Source organism: Humulus lupulus, chromosome 8, assembly GCF_963169125.1.
Source record: "Humulus lupulus chromosome 8, drHumLupu1.1, whole genome shotgun sequence".
NCBI lineage: Eukaryota > Viridiplantae > Streptophyta > Magnoliopsida > Rosales > Cannabaceae > Humulus > Humulus lupulus.
This window is the reverse complement of record NC_084800.1, coordinates 28,474,647-28,491,697: the sequence shown is the minus strand read 5'-3', so window position 1 is coordinate 28,491,697 and position 17,051 is coordinate 28,474,647. Positions and strand designations below refer to the sequence as shown.

At 32.7% G+C, this 17,051-nt stretch overlaps 3 protein-coding genes and 1 non-coding gene across 5 annotated transcripts; 3 read left to right on the top strand and 1 right to left on the bottom strand.

Annotated features, from left to right (window-relative positions):
* Positions 1 to 1,850: 1,850 nt before the first annotated feature.
* Positions 1,851 to 3,381, top strand: LOC133796555 (uncharacterized). 2 transcript variants are annotated; one of them, XR_009875486.1, is made up of 4 exons: positions 1,851 to 2,211; positions 2,350 to 2,478; positions 2,616 to 3,178; positions 3,267 to 3,379. XR_009875486.1 is itself a non-coding variant. In XM_062234121.1 (3 exons), exons 1-3 carry the CDS (start codon positions 1,885 to 1,887, stop codon positions 2,922 to 2,924), a joined length of 765 nt encoding a protein of 254 aa, XP_062090105.1. In that variant the 5' UTR covers positions 1,851 to 1,884; the 3' UTR covers positions 2,925 to 3,381. The 2 variants fall into 2 exon arrangements, 1 of the variants encoding a protein (XP_062090105.1); XM_062234121.1 differs by having other exon boundaries at positions 2,616 to 3,381.
* Position 3,382: 1 nt separating this feature from the next.
* Positions 3,383 to 5,548, top strand: LOC133796556 (uncharacterized). Its single transcript, XM_062234122.1, has 2 exons — positions 3,383 to 3,880; positions 4,269 to 5,548. Exons 1-2 carry the CDS (start codon positions 3,800 to 3,802, stop codon positions 4,788 to 4,790), a joined length of 603 nt encoding a protein of 200 aa, XP_062090106.1. The 5' UTR covers positions 3,383 to 3,799; the 3' UTR covers positions 4,791 to 5,548.
* Positions 5,549 to 9,762: 4,214 nt separating this feature from the next.
* LOC133799170 (small nucleolar RNA snoR86) lies at positions 9,763 to 9,898 on the top strand. The gene has a single exon (XR_009876366.1). It is a non-coding gene; the product is annotated as a small nucleolar RNA snoR86 (small nucleolar RNA).
* A 1,095-nt stretch (positions 9,899 to 10,993) lies between these two features.
* LOC133796553 (stearoyl-[acyl-carrier-protein] 9-desaturase, chloroplastic) lies at positions 10,994 to 14,689 on the bottom strand. Its single transcript, XM_062234120.1, has 3 exons — positions 14,396 to 14,689; positions 11,997 to 12,501; positions 10,994 to 11,769 (listed from the first exon to the last, which is right to left on the bottom strand). Exons 1-3 carry the CDS (start codon positions 14,518 to 14,520, stop codon positions 11,209 to 11,211), a joined length of 1,191 nt encoding a protein of 396 aa, XP_062090104.1. The 5' UTR covers positions 14,521 to 14,689; the 3' UTR covers positions 10,994 to 11,208.
* Positions 14,690 to 17,051: the final 2,362 nt, after the last annotated feature.

The following is a 17,051-nucleotide window of genomic DNA, read 5'->3' as shown; positions in this document are numbered from 1 at the left end:
TTTTTTTTCTTTTTCTTAGGATTTTTATAAGTTTCTCGTTGTGGATTTGTGCCTCTTTGTGGTGTTTTCGTATCGGTGAGTACCCGGTTTCAGGGTTTATTTATTTATTTTTTTTTTAATGTAAATTGATTGTTAATTTTGCTTTGTATTATATATTTTTCTGTCGTGGGTGGTTGTTTTTTAATCTGTGTTAATGACGGTTTTTATATTTGGTGCACGATTTTATCGTTAGTTTTTTAGTGGGGTTTTTGTCAGTTTTTGATCAGTTTATTATTTGGGAAGTTTATGGGTAGTTATTTGTAATTTGTGCTCTATATATGTGTATATCTGTTTTTCTTTTTTCATTTGTGTTGTTTGTTTTTTTTTATGCAGTGCATTGATATTTCTCTTGCTCGAATTTGTGTGATGGATCACTGTGGTGAATGCGGTGGTGTTTCTGGTTCGGAGAAGAAAATTTCTGGTATAGTAGAGGATGAATCGAAGAATGTAGGGGATGATATTTGCGAGATTCTTCCTCGAAGGAGTAACATTACACATTTGAAGTCTGTTGCAAGGAAGAGAGTAAATCCCCTTCCTCTGTTGCAAGGAAGACAAGTAAATCGCCTTCCACTGTTAAACAGGCGAAGGATTCGTGTGCATCTGGTAGTAAGGATGCTGGAGATGATTCTCATGAGACTAAACATGTTGTGGTATGTGTTTATTTTTTTAATTATTATAATATAAAATTGTTCATCTGTTTATGTTTCTGTTGTTGTGTTTCACATTGGGTGGATTCTGTTTGTTTTATTTTTTTATGGTTGTGTATTTGGTTTCTTGTAGTTTTGTAGTTAATTTGTATAATGTTCAATTCTGTTTTGTGTTTGTTTTATAGTTATTGTTGTGTTTTCTTTTGTTGTTAAACTGTTTTTTTTTTTTTGTACCTGGTTACATGTGTACCTGGTTACATGTGGATTCTATTTTTTTAATTTTTTTTATGGTTGTGTATCTGGGTTCTTGTAGATTTGTAGTTAATTTGCATAATCTTAAATTCTGTTTTGTGTTTGTTTTATTGTTATTGCTGTGTTTTTTTTTTTTGTTAAGCTGTTTTATTATTTTTTGGTACCTGGTTTCATGTGTACCTGGTTACATATGTACCTGGTTACTTTACAGATAACAGTGAACGATGTTGCTTAATGAGTTTTGAACTTGTTTACCTTAGTGAATGAATTGTTTTTTTTTTTTATATGTATATTTAAACCATACAAAGTTAAATACATATAAGTCGTTTTATAAATGTAAAGTACTTATAAATTTTTCATGTTTATATTTTTTGAAACTGGTTGCATGTTTAATTGTTTTGTTTTTTTCTGCAGGCTCATTTAAAGATATACCCCTCCAAGAGGTTTGGTAGTAAGGTTCAACATTTTAATGACAAGAGTGTCATTACTGACTTGAAATCTAAGTTGACTAAAAGTCAGAAATCATTGTTTAAGAAGACCCCATTTGGGCACTTTTTAGAAGTATGTGATATTCATTTTCAAACTCAACTTGCCCAGCTTGTGTTATTGAGAGAGGTATCTCATGAGAGGGAGGAAGAGGAAATGTGGTTTAAGCTTGGTCGTAGAGTGTGTAGGTTTTCTATTGAAGAGTTTGCTCTAGTTACGGGTCTTAGATGTGATGGTGATTTTGATTTAAGTCGTTTTCAAAAAAAGAAGGTTTTGTTTAAGAAAAAAATATTTGGCCGTTTTGTTGGTAAGGTGTCGAAGTCTGAATTACGCAATGCTTTTATTAGTAAGGATCTAGTTGATGATGAGGATGTTGTCAAATTGGGTATAGTTCATATCCTAGTTAACTATTTGTACGGGCTATACTAGTGATAAGTTGGTTGATGATTTCTTTTTTGAGATGGTTGATCGAGATTTTTCTGAATTAGCAAATATTAGTTTTGGCAAGTTTGTATGGGATAGGAGTTTTCAATATTTGAAAACTGCTTTGAAGGGTGGGAATAAAATCTTTGATGGACTGTTCGTTGATGGGAAGGTTGGCCTTCACCCTTACAAACTTCTTGGGTTTCCCATTGCTTTTCTTGTATGGATTTATGAAAGTATAGCTGAGTTGAGTCCTGACTTTTGTCAACGGGTTGGGAAAAAATTTCCACGTTTGTTGAATTGGAAGAGTACAGATAATGCGTTCTATGCAAACTTGGTGGGAAAGGTTTTCAACAATCAGAAGGTATAATCTTTTTGTTTTGTAACTGGTTTCTTGCTAAATTTGTTTGATTCATTTTTGCATTTTTGTTTGTGTACCTGGTTTCAGTTGATGGTAACCAGTTTTCTTGATTTTGTATATATATATTTTTAATTTATTCAGTTGACTATCCTGAATGTCTATCCGTCTTCTGAGGAGAGAAAGAAACTGGCAGTAAAGAAGTTTAAGTTTGAGCCTCTATACTTGCCGAAGGTGTGTGCTGAAGATGGAGACAGTAGTCCGGGTACCCAGGTACTGGTTAGTTTTGTTGTTTGTTTTAGTTAAAAAAAATATATTATTTTGTTTTGAAATTTATAGGTTTCTTTTTAGGTTTTTTTGTCTTTTTTTTTTTTTTGCTGTTTTGTAAAGTATTTTATTTTGTTTTGTAGGTTGATAGTGAAAAGTTGAGATTGATTTGTGAATCAATCTCATCAATAAAAGCATGCCAAGAAACTATTATTAGTGACATTGCAGTTATGAGATCTGAGTTCATGGGGAAACTCAGTGATTTATCTGCAATGATTGCAAAATTTGTTGCAAAAAATTCTGAAAAAGTTGCAAATTCAAGTGATGAAAGTGCTGGTTTTAATGAAGGGGAAAAGCCAGATGATTTTGATAATGTTTCCAGTCCTATTTCTGATGATTCTAAGGTAACTTGTTTGTTTTTATGCTTTATTGTTTTTTTTAACCATTTTTAGTTGTAACCAGATTATTTATTTTTATTTTTTTGGCTAGGATTGTGGAAATGATTCAGCTAAAGAGTCTGATGGTAGTAAGGTAACTAGTTTATTTTTCTTAATAGTATGTTTTCTTTCTGTAGTTGTTTAGTGTAACCAGTTACTGTTGTAACCAGTTTCATTATTTCTTTTAGGGTGTTGAGAAGGATTTAAATGAAAATTTTGATGCTGTTTATTCTGGGTTGGAGTTGTCAAATGTTGTGGGTGGAGATAAGGTTTTGTAATTTATTTTTGTTTTGTTTCTTGTATTATTTTATTTAAAATTGAATTTGTTGTAATTGATTTTATTTTTATTCATTATAGGATTTTACAAACAAGCCTGAGTTCAGTTCAGTTGGTTTAAGTTTTGAAGAAGTATATGTTGATCCAGAGATTTTGAGTGTTATTGATAGAACTGTTCAGTATGCAGAAGGAGAAAAGAAATTTACCGGGTGTAAGGATGATTGGAAGGTTGTGATGGTTGGTGATGATGATGAGGTTCCTGTTGCTATTGAAAAGAGGGAGCCTAAACCTAGTACTCATGTCAAGTCTCCTTTTGTTACTGAGTTTGGTTATTCTGATGTTAAAGAAACTGTGAAGAGGAAGGGAGTGGAAGTGGTGATTGTTAGAGGATTGGTTCCATTTGAAAATGAAATAGGGCAGAATGTTTCAAAGAATGATTGCCTAGATTATATTTCTTGGATTGAGGATAAAATGAATTTTAAGAATAAGTATGTTTTTTTATATTTTCTTTAATATTATTATTCTTGATATTTAATTGTTTGTTAATATATATATATATTTTGTTTTGAAGGAAGAAGAAATTTTCTGATGTCAATAACATTATCAATCCCCCAATGGATTATTCATTTGTTAAAATTTCTGAGAAAATGTGGTTTTACAAGCTTCAAACTTGTGGGGAGGAGCTTATGGACACTGTAAGTAACCAGGTTCTTGTTATAATGTTTATTTAGTAGTATTTGTTTGTTTAGATGTTTTTTTTTTTTTTTTGTTGATCATGTTTAAGTCAAGTAACCAGGTTCCTGTTAATAAGTGTGTAAAATATTTTTAAATTTTGGGTAGTAACCAGGTTCTTTGAAGCATTGTGTGTAACTTGTTTTTTTTTATTATATATTGGCTAGTAACCAGGTTCTTGGTATAATGATTCTTAATTAGTCTTTGTTTTGTTTAGATGTTTTGTTTTTGTTGTTAATCATGGTTAAGACAAGTAACCAGGTTCCTTTTAGTACTGTTTGTAAATTGTTTTTTTTATTTATGGGTAGTAACCAGGTTCCTAACTTTTGTATGTTTATTTATTTTTTGTAGCATATAAATGTATGTTTTTATTACCTGAGGAAGAAGATTAAGCTGGTTGATGGTTTGAACAAGAGGGTTACAACTACAGACTCTTGGTTTGATGCAACTATCAAGGGTTTGTATGATAACTTTGTGGCAGCCAAATGTGATTCAAGCATCATTCGTTTTGATAATCTAATTTCAGATTACATTATTGGTGAATATTTGTTTTGTAACACTCCTTGGGTGGATGTGGATCATGTTCTTTTTCCTGTGCATGTGAAGGTTCAGTTGCATTGGGTTTTTATTCACTTTTCCATTAAGAGTAGGATGTTAACTGTCTACAATTCTTTGACGGGGAAGAAGAATGAGAGTATTGCTTTGCCATATGTGAAGGCTTACTCTGTTGTTTTACCATATTTTCTAGATTTTCTTGATTTTTATTGTTCTAGGAAAGATTTGGACTTGAATGTTGGTCCATATTCTGTTGGGAAGAAGGATCCAATTGATTTTAACTTTGCCAAAGACTTGCCATTTCAAGAGGATAAGTAAGTAACTGGTTTTTTGTATATTGTTGTTTATTTTTCTATTTTGTTTGTTTTTAAGTAATTTCATATTCTGTTTTTTGTGTTTTTTGTTTTTTTTTTTTGCAGTGATTGTGGAGTATTTGTTATCAAGTATGCTGATTTGTTTATTCATGGGAAGATTGATGACATCCCGAAGAACATGGCTGCCAAAATTGCTACCTATCGTGATTATCTTGCCATTAACTTGTATAGTCATGCAAAAAAGAAGCAGATTGGTGGGTACAAGACAGAAGATGATGCTCCATCAAAGAAATCAAAGAGGAGGAGGAATTATAAGTAGAGATGTTGGAGTTTTTTTTTTTTTAGCTGTATTAACGACCATGTCTTTTTTTTCTTTCGTTGTTTAATAGTGAAGTTGTGGTTTGTAACTGGGTACTGTTTTAGTACTGGACTTATGTATGGTTTTTTTTTTTTTTTTGGTCAATGTAAAGAATTGGTTTCAACTTTTGGCTTAATATAAAGCTTTTTTTAATGTATATTATTTTAATGTGTATGTTTTTTTATTCAATAGTGTTGGATTTTTTTTTTTTTTAAAGTGTGAAGATATTGTGATGTACATGTTTTTTTTTTCATATAGGTTTCAATTATTATTGTATGAAGATGGTGTAACCGGTTACTTCTGTGTTAGATTGTAAAAGCTATATGTTTCAGGTAACTGGTTACTGTTTCTTTAGTTTTTATTTCTATTTTTTAAATTATTTTTTATTTTTTTATGTTTGTTGTTTTTTTTTTTGTGTGAACGATTTCTGATTATATAACTAGGTTTTTAAAGTAGTTGGTTTTATTAATATATAATTGTTTGTTAAAATTTCTTATAGTGATTGCTTTTTGTTTTTTATATTTTTATGTGTTGTAACTTGAATTTTCAGTTTTTGAATATCTTGTGTTGGAACCTAGAAGTTGAGTATCAAGTTTATAATATTTTATGTTTTTTTGTTTTTTGTGAAAGATTTGTGGTTTTATAATTAGGTTTTTAAATCGTTGGTTACATGTATATGTAGTTGTTTGTTAAATTTACTTATAGTATCTGTTTTTTTTTCTTTCTATAATATGTGTTGTAACCAGGTACTTGAGTATCCAGATTTGGAATATCTTTGTGTTTGGAACCATGAAGTTGAGTATCAAGTTTATAAAATGTAAAATGTTTAAAAAGTTTGTACTTTTATTTAAGTAGAAAACATTAGGATACAATTTTATTACATGAAATGAAAATATTGAAATTGTAGTATATCTATTCTTTAGAAAATTATTTGTCTATTTTCTTTGACTTTGTTGTGTTTCGCAGCTTTGGGATTGGTTCATTCCTGCATGTTTTTCTGTTATGCCCTTGCTGTGCGCATCTTCCACATTTTATTTGCACCTTTGGTTCTCCTCTAGATCTGATTCTTTTCCTTCTAGGGCGGCCTGGTGGTTTTCTTGATTTTGGTGGTAGGACAATTATGTTTAAAGTCTCTGGCAGTGTCCATTCGCCTTCATTTGGCAATGGATGAACAGTTGAGTCATATGTTGCTTTCATAGTTGTAGTTTTGTAGTAATCAGCAACATAATCATATGTTTTCAGCCGTGTTTTGGCGAATACTGCTATTGCATGTGCACACGGTATTTCGTCTTGTTGGAATCTTTTGCATTCACATGTTTTCTCCATTAGGTTGACCAAAAAATTTCCTTTCTGTTCAACCACAACTTGGTACAGTATAGTGTTTACTGGGAAGACCTGTTTATTTTAGTAGAGAAACACATGTTAGAAACTGGATACTGTGATATTTTTGAGTAACTGGTTACTAAGAGTTTTGATAAATAATATTCAGTGCTCAATATATGTCAGGTACCTGAAATTTAATGGCACGAATAAAGTTTTCTCTAAGCACAGTTTCAGTATCTGTTGTTACTTGTGTGAATGTTCCGTTTGCTTCGTTACCATTTTTCCATACCGATTTTTGAACTAAACTTCGAAGGCCCTCCATCATTGTAGTGATTGGCAGCGTTCTTGCAGCTTTCAATGCAGCATTTATTGATTCATCTATATTTGATGTCATCATTGTATATCTTCTTGTTGGAGCATGGCATCTAGACCAAGTTGAATATCCAATTTTTTGTAAATACGATCTTATGCGTGTGTCAATCTTGTCTATTTCATGCATGTAATGCTCAAATGATTGTACCCTGTATGCCTTTGCTGCTTTGACAAAGTTTAGGTTTAGGTCCTCCCCATGGACACCAAAATTGACTTTGATGTTGTTTAACAGGTGGAATATGCATGCTCCATGGAAAGCTTTTGGGTATACATGGTCTATAGCATTTTCTATGCTTTTATGCCTGTCTGAAATGATTGCCATACCTGTTTTGCAAAATCACAATGGAGTAACTGGTTATTAAGTATTAACTGAGTAACTGGTTTCATTAATTTATATGACTGTTATTTTTTTTTACACTGTTTTCTCTATTTTATTGCTGGATTATTATTAAACTGATAATTTTATGAGTTTAGTTTGTTTCAATAAGAATATAAAGAAGAAAACCGTACCTTCTCTTTCTCCATATGTCTCCTTTAGCTTTGTGAAAAACCATAACCATGATGAATCATTTTCAGAGTCTCCAATTCCAAAGGCTAATGGGAATATGTTGTTGTTAGCATCCATTGTTGAAGCAGTGAATAAAGTTCCCCCAAATGATGTCTTCAAGTAAGTTCCATCTATCACAATGACTGGCCTACAGTGTTTCCATCCTTTGATGGAATTTGCAAATGCTAGGTACATATATTTGAAGTGATCTGTATTGTCTGAAACCAGGTGTGTAATTGTACCTGGGTTCGATACTTTTAGCATGTGAAGGTAGATGGGAAGTTTTTGGTATGAATCATCTTGGTTTCCCCTTGCCAATTCTAAAGCTTTTTCTCTTGCTCTCCAGGCTTTTTGGTACCCCATTGAAACACCAAAATCATCTAGCATGTCATTGATTATGTCATGTGGTGTGTGTACTCTCTTTATTGACATGTATTTTGATTTTATTAGTTCCCCAATGACATTGCAATTAGCCTGCCTGTGGTCTTCCATAATGATATCCAAGGAGCAGGTGTGAGTTTTTACATACTTTCTGATTTTAAATGTTTCTGTTTTCCTGAACTTTGAAGCTCTAAGTAACCAGTTACAATTGTCATCCACACAGGTTACCAGGTACTCTCTTGGTTCAGATCTTTTTGTCTTGAATTGGAAGTTGTGGATCATAGCATAATAACATAGAGCAGATTTTAAGAGCTTTTTGTCCTTATAAATCTGGCCTTCTTCAACTTTGAAAATTTTATGATCAGTTATAATTTCTGTTTCTTCTTTTCTTTTTCTTTTGTTTTCTTCTGTTCTCTCTATGATAAATTCTGCTACATCATCAGCTATGTCTGTAGTATTTGGGAAGGTTTGTACCTGGTTATTTCTGGTGTAGGTTGCTTCGTGATATTGTAATTCTGTAGCTGATTGCTCGTTGTTTAGTTGAAGAACTAGCTTTTCTAAATCTGTGTTCTGTTTTTGTGTTTCTTCTTCATATGTAGTGTGTTGAACAGTTTCAGCTATTGTTTGATCAACAGTGGTGATGCATAGTGGTAGCTCAGTTACTTCATTTTGCTTCTTTTTCAGCTCAATGTAGAATAGGACTGAATTGTCAGTGAGTAATTTCATTGGTGGCATACCTGGTGATAACTGGTAACTCAGCTCAATATTTTGAATATTGCATTTTATTTCAGTTTTCACTAAATGAACCAAATTGTTTAGAGAACAATTTGTTGGTATTATCAGTCCAGTCATGGTGTACTCATCATACTGATATCTATCTGTCCATTTTCCTCCAAATCGAATCAATGTCATTATGGTCTCCATATCTGCAATATAGCACAACATAATTTTTAGTGATGTTTAAAATGTATCTGGTTGTGTTAGTGAATGAATATTATTAATGTTGAAATTATTTTAGTAACTGGTTTCTTTTTCTGAATCGAGAACTATTTTCCAGTTTCCATATTTATTTATGTTGCATTAAATTCTGTTTTTGTGTGTGTAACTGGTTTCACGTTTGTAATTAAAAAAGTTTTGAAACAAGTAGTTTGAGTCAAGAATTTTATTAGGAAGTAATTTGCAGATTATTTGTGTAAATATTTTGCATGTTGTATATTTGAAGAAAGATTTGCTTACCTGTTTGAGAAATCAGAGAAGTTGATGGATTTATGCGTTTGCTGATGTGAACGAACGTAAAAGCAGGGGATGTAATCGGAGAAGAAGATTTGCCGGAGAAGAAGAAGAAGAAGATCTCAAATTCAATTGAATTTTTAATTTGATGACTGGAGAAAGAAGACGATGATGAGAGTAGCAGCCAGATCGGAGACGATGATGAGAGTAGCAGCTATCACTTCTTGATCGGATTTTGATCGGAAAGAATGGAGAATATGAAGCTGTGATCGGAAAGAATGGAGAATATGAAGCTGTGATCGGAAAAAATGGTCGATGAATTGCTGTACCATACAAAAATTTTCTTGATTGGCAGTGGGTGAGAAAATTATGGGAATCTATTAGTTTAGTTTATGGGAATTCCATATTTATTATTTTGTATTAACCGTGTATTACCATATTTGGCTTAATTATTTTTTTGTCCATATATATTTAAAGTTTATTTAAGATTCCCATATTATGTTAACATCTCTTTTTAAAATCAGTCTATTTTAAAGGCCCAAACCAAAGAGGAGGTTTTGAGGTGGACCTGGGTCGTAGCAATTAGGGTTTCACCAAACAAGTTATAAATAGGGACCTTAAACCCTTCTTCTTCACAGTCCTTCCTTTCCATTCTTCTATTGTCTCATAAAAAAATCAAATCTAGGGTTAAGGATTTTCATATTACATTTACAGTGTTAATTTGTAGTGTTTTTTTTATTAATTTAAAAAAAAAGCCAATTTGCAGAGCAAAAGCGTCGAATCATAATGAAAAGATGGCGCAGTTTGCATTGAAGGTTGGCAATATCAAATCAGTATGCGATTCTCCGTGCCTATCAAATTCATTCCGTTTTGAATATGGCCTCGAACAAGTCGCTACATTTTTATCTACTTAATTTTCTCTTTCTCTTTCAAAATACTGGTTTTTTTTATTATTTATCCTTTTGATTTATTGCAATGGGTGTCTTTTCCGTGCCAAAAAGGAAAAAAAAAGCAAGCTTTTCAATATCAGAGAGTTGAATGGTGGGTCATTTCTTCTAATATTCAGTCATTATAGAAGGTGGAAAGGAAAGGTAATCTCTTCAAAAGAAATTCTGACAAAAACGTCTTAACAGTAGCATACTACGACCCCCTGAACTCGGCGTCCTCATTTGAGGAAGATGGTTTCAAGTTCTTGGTATTCTAACAGTTGAAGATGTGGCTAATCATAACAAATATCAAGTCGCTACATTTCTATCTTTCTATTTTACTTATTTAAAACATGATTTTTACTTTTTATTGCTATAAACTAATTATACAGAAACCCAATTTTTAAGAACATAATGTGTCGAATGCATTACAGCGGGTAGAACTAATATCGATAGGGGCAATTAAGTATCAAAAGAGTAATTATTTTTGGCTATTTAAAAATACAACAATTTAAAATTTAGTCATTATAATTTTCATAAGTTGGCCTCATTCCAAGAATATGTTTTTTCATCGCGACAAAAAAAACTAATTCCAAGCTCCTCCAATCTACCTTACTATGCATGCTGTGAACTTGGTTTTGATGACGTTAATGAAATCAAAATAGAGAAATCTATTTGCTAAAAATAAAAAAAGAGAAATATACAAATGAATAAAAATGTCCTACTAGCACGTGTTTCTCTGTTATTATTTTTCTTCGTATTAGTAAGGAAAATACCAATTTCATTTACAAGAAAAGACTTTCTCATGGAATTTAGGCTGGACTGAAGAAATTACCAATTTCATTTATAAGAAAAGACTTTCTCATGGAATTTAGGCTAGACGGAAGAAGTCTCTCCTTATTGTAAAATTTAAGACTAATAAGTAAAAATGTGCTTGTAATGGTACATTCTACTAATATAATTTTCATCATAAATAAAGGTTAAATAAAAAGGTCTCTTCACAGACACACAGTGACAGTGGTCTCAGAGGTATCTCTGCAGAATCAAAAATCCGTTGGTCATCATCAAAATTGCCACCAAAAAACAAAAAGGATTATTATTTTCTTAGTTTACAAAATTATTTAATAGAAAAGATTCGTCCAAAGATTACCCCATTTCATTTCATTTCATTCATTCAGGAGGACAACAAAAAGAAAAGAAAAGAACATTACCAACTGCTCTATCTACAATAGAAAAGAACCTAATAGTAATAGCTCACTTCACTTGCACCAAGCATACCGTTAACTTAGAGACTCACTTGTCTATCATATATCCAACTGAACGGTAGGCTCCTAGCTTGTTTCACCCTTCCTTGAGCTCTTTCCTCCAGCCTTCTGATTCTTGGTGGTAACCCACAGACATACTCCTGAGCTTTTAGCCCCTCCCCAGAAAGTCCACTTAGCTTCTCCACCTTCCACCTCCCCACCAAGAACTCCAATATGTCCGCGTAATCCTTGGCCGTGTACACTCCAAGCCGCTGTGCAACTGCAGAAAAGTTGTCAAAAAGATTGTCGTCTCGGCCATCATACATCAAGTGTGCTGGCATGGCTATCTTCTTCCTCATCATGTCAGCAAATGCTAACACAGTTCCATTAGGATCAATCTCAAACAGCTTCTCAACTATCTTAGTGTAGGCTGTCTCATGGCGCTTCTCATCTGCAGCTATGGTACCACATATTTGTGCCAACTTTAAGTCCCCATGCTCCTTTGCTAGCCTGGCAGTGTTGCCATGGGAGACAAAGGTAGCTCTTTCTTGGAATGAAGTGTAGATGAAACCAAGGTAGGGATTGTTCTCTGTCCGAGGATCCTGTAATTAGGCCAATTGTCAAAACAGATAGTAGGAGTTGAACAAACAAGAGGCAAAGTTTGATACAGGCCCTTTTAACATTTTTGTGTGCTTAACAATAGAAAATAAAGAACAAAGGCACCGAGAAAGGGTAGCTCAAATGCTCAGTTCCCACAGGATCTGAGATTCAAATACTGATATCAAAGTATTATAGAGTTAAAAAAAAAATAAAGTACAAAGGTACTCACCATTCCAGAACCGATCAAATACTGAATGGTCTTCTCAATTTGCCTCATGTCGACTCGTCCACTGAGGTAAAGATACTTGTTGAGGAGGTCACCATGCCTGTTCTCTTCAGCAGTCCATGCTCTAGTCCAAATTGCCCAAGAAGTTGGGCTGGCACCTGTTTCATCCCTAACTCCATCCAAGGTATTAAGCATAGTTTGATATGTTGGGAGGGCTTCTTCTGTGATCATATCTCCAACCAGAACAACAAAGTAATCATCTGGAAGCTCCATAGCCCTCTCCCTTAGTTCCTTCACCTGCTCATGAAATCCATCAGATGAAGGTTCCGGGAGAAAATCCTGAGGTTGCCAACACTTCTCGACTGGCTTCAAGTGAATCAAAAGGTTTTCCTCAGCCCAATCTTCCATTGACGTAAAGATCTCAATCTTCTGAGGTGGCATGGAATGTGTTACTTGAACATGGACCTCTCTAGGGGGCGTGAAAGGCTTCTTGATATTATCAACTTCCCTGCATTAGGCAGTAGAAGTCAGAACCAATGAGCTTAGAACACACACTAATAAACTAAAAAAGGCATCATTTTATCAATTTGTAGGCTCCACATGCCATGCAGTGTCATTACTTTCACAAAAATGGGCAATGAAGGGCACTATTTAATGATTTTACAGTACCAACAAAATCATGCCATATGGTGGAAAGATTCAGTGTAATTGCAACAACAAATTTTTTTTTTAAGTTTTGGGAACTTTTCTTAATCTCATAGATGAAACCGGTTTCAGGAAAAGTTGATCACAAATATCAGTGCAAAGCAACCAAAGAAAAGGAAAGAGGAAAATAAAAAATTATTCACAGAAATAAATTGGTTGAACTTCAAAATAAAAAACCAGGTGTAAGCCTTAGCATTAATTATGAAATGCCAATTCTTGACAGTCACTGGACTGCCCAAGAAGCCTACAGGCGGACTAACATGCAAACAGCCTATAACTGTCAGTAGAAGATTTAATTAGAAAATGCCATAAAACTTCAAATTCCCAAACGACAAAGAAAAAGTAAGGTTGCATATATATATATATATAGAGAGAGAGAGAGAGAGAGAGAGAGAGAGTTTTGAACCACTGATAGGTAAAATTTAAGACTCAAGACTTGTAGGTAGATTTATAAAAGTTTCTGCAGAGAGCAACTGGAGATATAAAAATATTCAACTAAAACACATGCATTAATTGGTACCAAGTATTATGTGATATCATATATGTATATGTACATACTATATACAAGCAAGAAGTATTCCGGTACTAAGTACAAAACAAACTAGTCTGCGGATTTTATTCTCAAAAAAAAAAAAAAAAAAAAAAACTATTCTGCAGCACTAACTACCAAGTACACGCCATGACTGATTCTGATATTATATAAAAGAAAAGACACCTCCGCATTAATGAATACACAAATATTCTTCCATTCCATGTGAGAGATCATCATATCAGCAAGAGAGTAATAAATATTTATTTCATTCTAGTATTGACTGAACATGAATAAGAAGAAAGTAACAGCAATACTAAAAAAATACAAGGGAGCTTCAGGTCCTAAACATGCATGTGAGCCATTCTACAAACGATTTAAGTATAGTAGGGTGCACTGGTTTATCGAGAAAATGATCAATTCAACATCTCAGTCGCTTCAATTTTTGGCTAAGATATGAATAGGAAAGAATATGCAACTGCAAAATATTCCGCAATGTAAGACACTAGTGCAACTGGGGAACTTTTTTCTTTTTATTAGTCACTAGATGTGATTTTTGAATTCATGCCAAACACACACTAAGAAAAGCAAAGCCCAAATATTATGTGATTCAGTCATGAAGACGTTCATAAAAGTTATCTATCCTTAAAATGAAAAAAGATTCTATTCATCCATTTTTTAATCCACGAGAGAAAATCCAATCAAACCCAGTAACCCAGTAACTGAACCGATCTTGCAATCGCATTGATCATATAAGGGGAGATTTTTACAAGAAAGAGAGAAAAAAGTTCCAATATAACATCACAATGCCGCATACCCAGCAAAATAATTAAAAATTGGAACTCCCTTCTGAAACGTGGAATCTCAAATCATGCATATAGGACCATAACAAATCAAAACGAAAATCATAAGAGACAAACTGAAAACCAAATAAAGCAGGAAACTTTGCAATAAAAAAAATGCACTTGACAACGCAAGCAATAACAAAAATTATAAGAACGAGAAACCCAAATAATTAAGAACAAAGAAAATAACAAAAGCCCAGATCCAAAAAACATCTCAAGAACATGAAAGCATACAAGGATCCATAGATTAATCCCACAAAACGACACGAAATCAAGAGAAACGAATAGAGTGCGAAAAAGGGATTAGAGAAACGGAGTCTAACTTGGAGCCAGAGCGGAGGGTGGAGGCCATGAAGAACTTGGGAGATCTGAGGCTGGCCATTGGTGGGAGAGCAAAAGCAGGTAACTTTGGAGATTGAGCGATGGTGGGGTTGAGTTTGAGAGCCATTCTTCTGATATTAGATAGACGATCTCTCTTTTCTCTGTCTCGGTTTTCTCAGTAGTTGTAGAGTTGCAGAAGCAGTCTCCTCCACAGAACCAAAAGACTCTGGCAAAGGCAATTGGTAGTGTGAAGTAGTAAGACAGAGCAAGGAAAGGAACCTAAATAGCGATGCCACTTATAATGGATGGATGGTTTAGCGTAATAAAGCGTTGTGTATACTTACATTTCCAAGATGCCCATTGCCCTTGACTATAATTACATTAATACCCTCATCCTTTATTTAAAAAAAAATCTTTTTAAGTATTCATTTCTGTTTGCTGAGGTGACAAACATCGGATTGGAGTTGGACCAAGGATAGTGATGAGTGAGTAGTACCACCATCCCCACGAACACTAAGATGAATGACTTGTTTGGATACAAATGAATGAATGACAAAGCAACCTAGGCATGCACATTTTCTCTATGGGAATCTCTATCTAAATTGGGAACAGGACGGGAATGAGGATAATTTTCAATTCCAAATGTTAAATAGGACGGAGACGGGAATAGCATTTCCTGTCCTGACGAGGTCCCGTTTAAATTTTTATAATATTTTATACGTATTTTATATCTTTTTTTATGTGTTTTTGTAGTATAGTGGTAAATTTTTTAATATTTTAAAATTTATTTAGAATAATGTTTAATATTTTAAATAATAAATATTGTACAATATTTTAATTTACATATAATTTACGATTTTTATTTTAAAATTTTAATTAAAATTTTATTTTTTAAATAAACGGGTTCCCTATAAAGATTCCCCACCCTGTCCATGAAGGTGAATAAGCAGGGATGAGACGGGGATGAGAATTAGAAATACAAATAAGAATGGGAACGAAGGGAGCACTCCCCGCCAATTCCCCGTACCGTGTGCATCATTAAAGCAACCTATGAGCCCCCATGAAATAAATGAGTGATGGGGAAGATAAAGATAGATATTTTGTTTGGTCAAACATGACAATCCAACCATCGCCCCATAAGCTATTGAATGAGGAGTCTAAAGTAGTTCTCTTTTCTTATTTCATATTCACACCTTGTAAAGTTTTCATTTTTAATTTTAATTTTTTGAGGGAGGGCAAAACAGTAAAATGAAGAGAGTAGGGGGAGGAGGTTGAGGAGGTGGGGCTTAGTATTAGTAAGAGTAAGAGAGAGAATGAGTTGAGCCAATGAAAAGGCAACAGGAGAGATATCACACTTGGCTGCAATTGGCACTACTCTTTGCATGCCTTCTACCACTTGTTTAATTCCCAATTTGGAAAAAGAACTCTTTTTTTATTCATTAACTCTTTCTCTCTCTCTCTCTGGGCTGTCTATGATATCAGTTTTCACTTGGAAATTCAAAACCAACAATGAATGAAATGTGATGTGCTTTTAAGATTTTCACTTCCCTAGTTGTAAATACATGGTTCACATTTGTCGTCTAATATTTTAAAGCTACAAACTGTGTGTAGTATTAATCTACGTGAAAATTGCACAGAAATATTTTTCTATTTATAACAACATAAATTGCTAATTAGTTTTGCCATGATGATTAGTCTCCTACATAAAAATCTAAAATATTAATTCTCTTATAAATATATATGTTACTCTATTCATTGTTAATTTATTTTGAGAATAGCTGGTAAAAAAATTTCTATTGGATCAAATGATCACAATTTAAAACCATCCATATTAGCAAAATTATTGATTTATCATAAATTGGTGCTTGTAAGTACTAGTTTTTTTTTATATACGCACTACTTTGGTGTGATCACTTTTTTTGTCATTTTTTTTCTGCAGCATCGTGTAACTACTTTTTCTTTTATATATCTAGATAATTATAATTTTATTTTTTTATATGAATATTTATATTATAATCATTTAGGATATTTTACAAATTTAAAAAAAATTATGAATAATTTATACATTTTACTAGCTAATACAAAAATAGGTGTGCCTATAACAAACTACTTTAATTTTATTTTTAGTATTATAAATTATTCAAAAAATTTGCATAATGGCTTTAATGATTACAATATACCTAATGATATAAAAATTTAAATTATAACTATATATGTAACCAAAATAACTGAAAAACAAAAAATAAATACACCGACGAAGCCAAAAAAAGTCGCTGCACCAAAATGGTGCCCTACATATATATGAATAGTATGAAATTTTGACATTTAGTTAAATTGGTAATAAGTGCAACTTATTAGGAAAATTTTGTATTATATTATGATAAATATCATTTTATATTTATAAATTTATCTCAATTTATTTAATTTTTTATATTGGCCAAATCTAATTTACATTTATAAATGATCGCACATAATTCTTTTCCATAATAATATTTATTTAAATTATCATTATGTTGTAAAAGAACTTACTCAGCTACACCTAAATAGAGATGGACTCATTGTAATATGTTTTCGGAGCATAATCCTAAGGTTATGCTTGTCTATCGAAAATCCAGCTAAAAGAAACGAGAGGTAGTTGCAGGGCCTTGATTCGGGCTA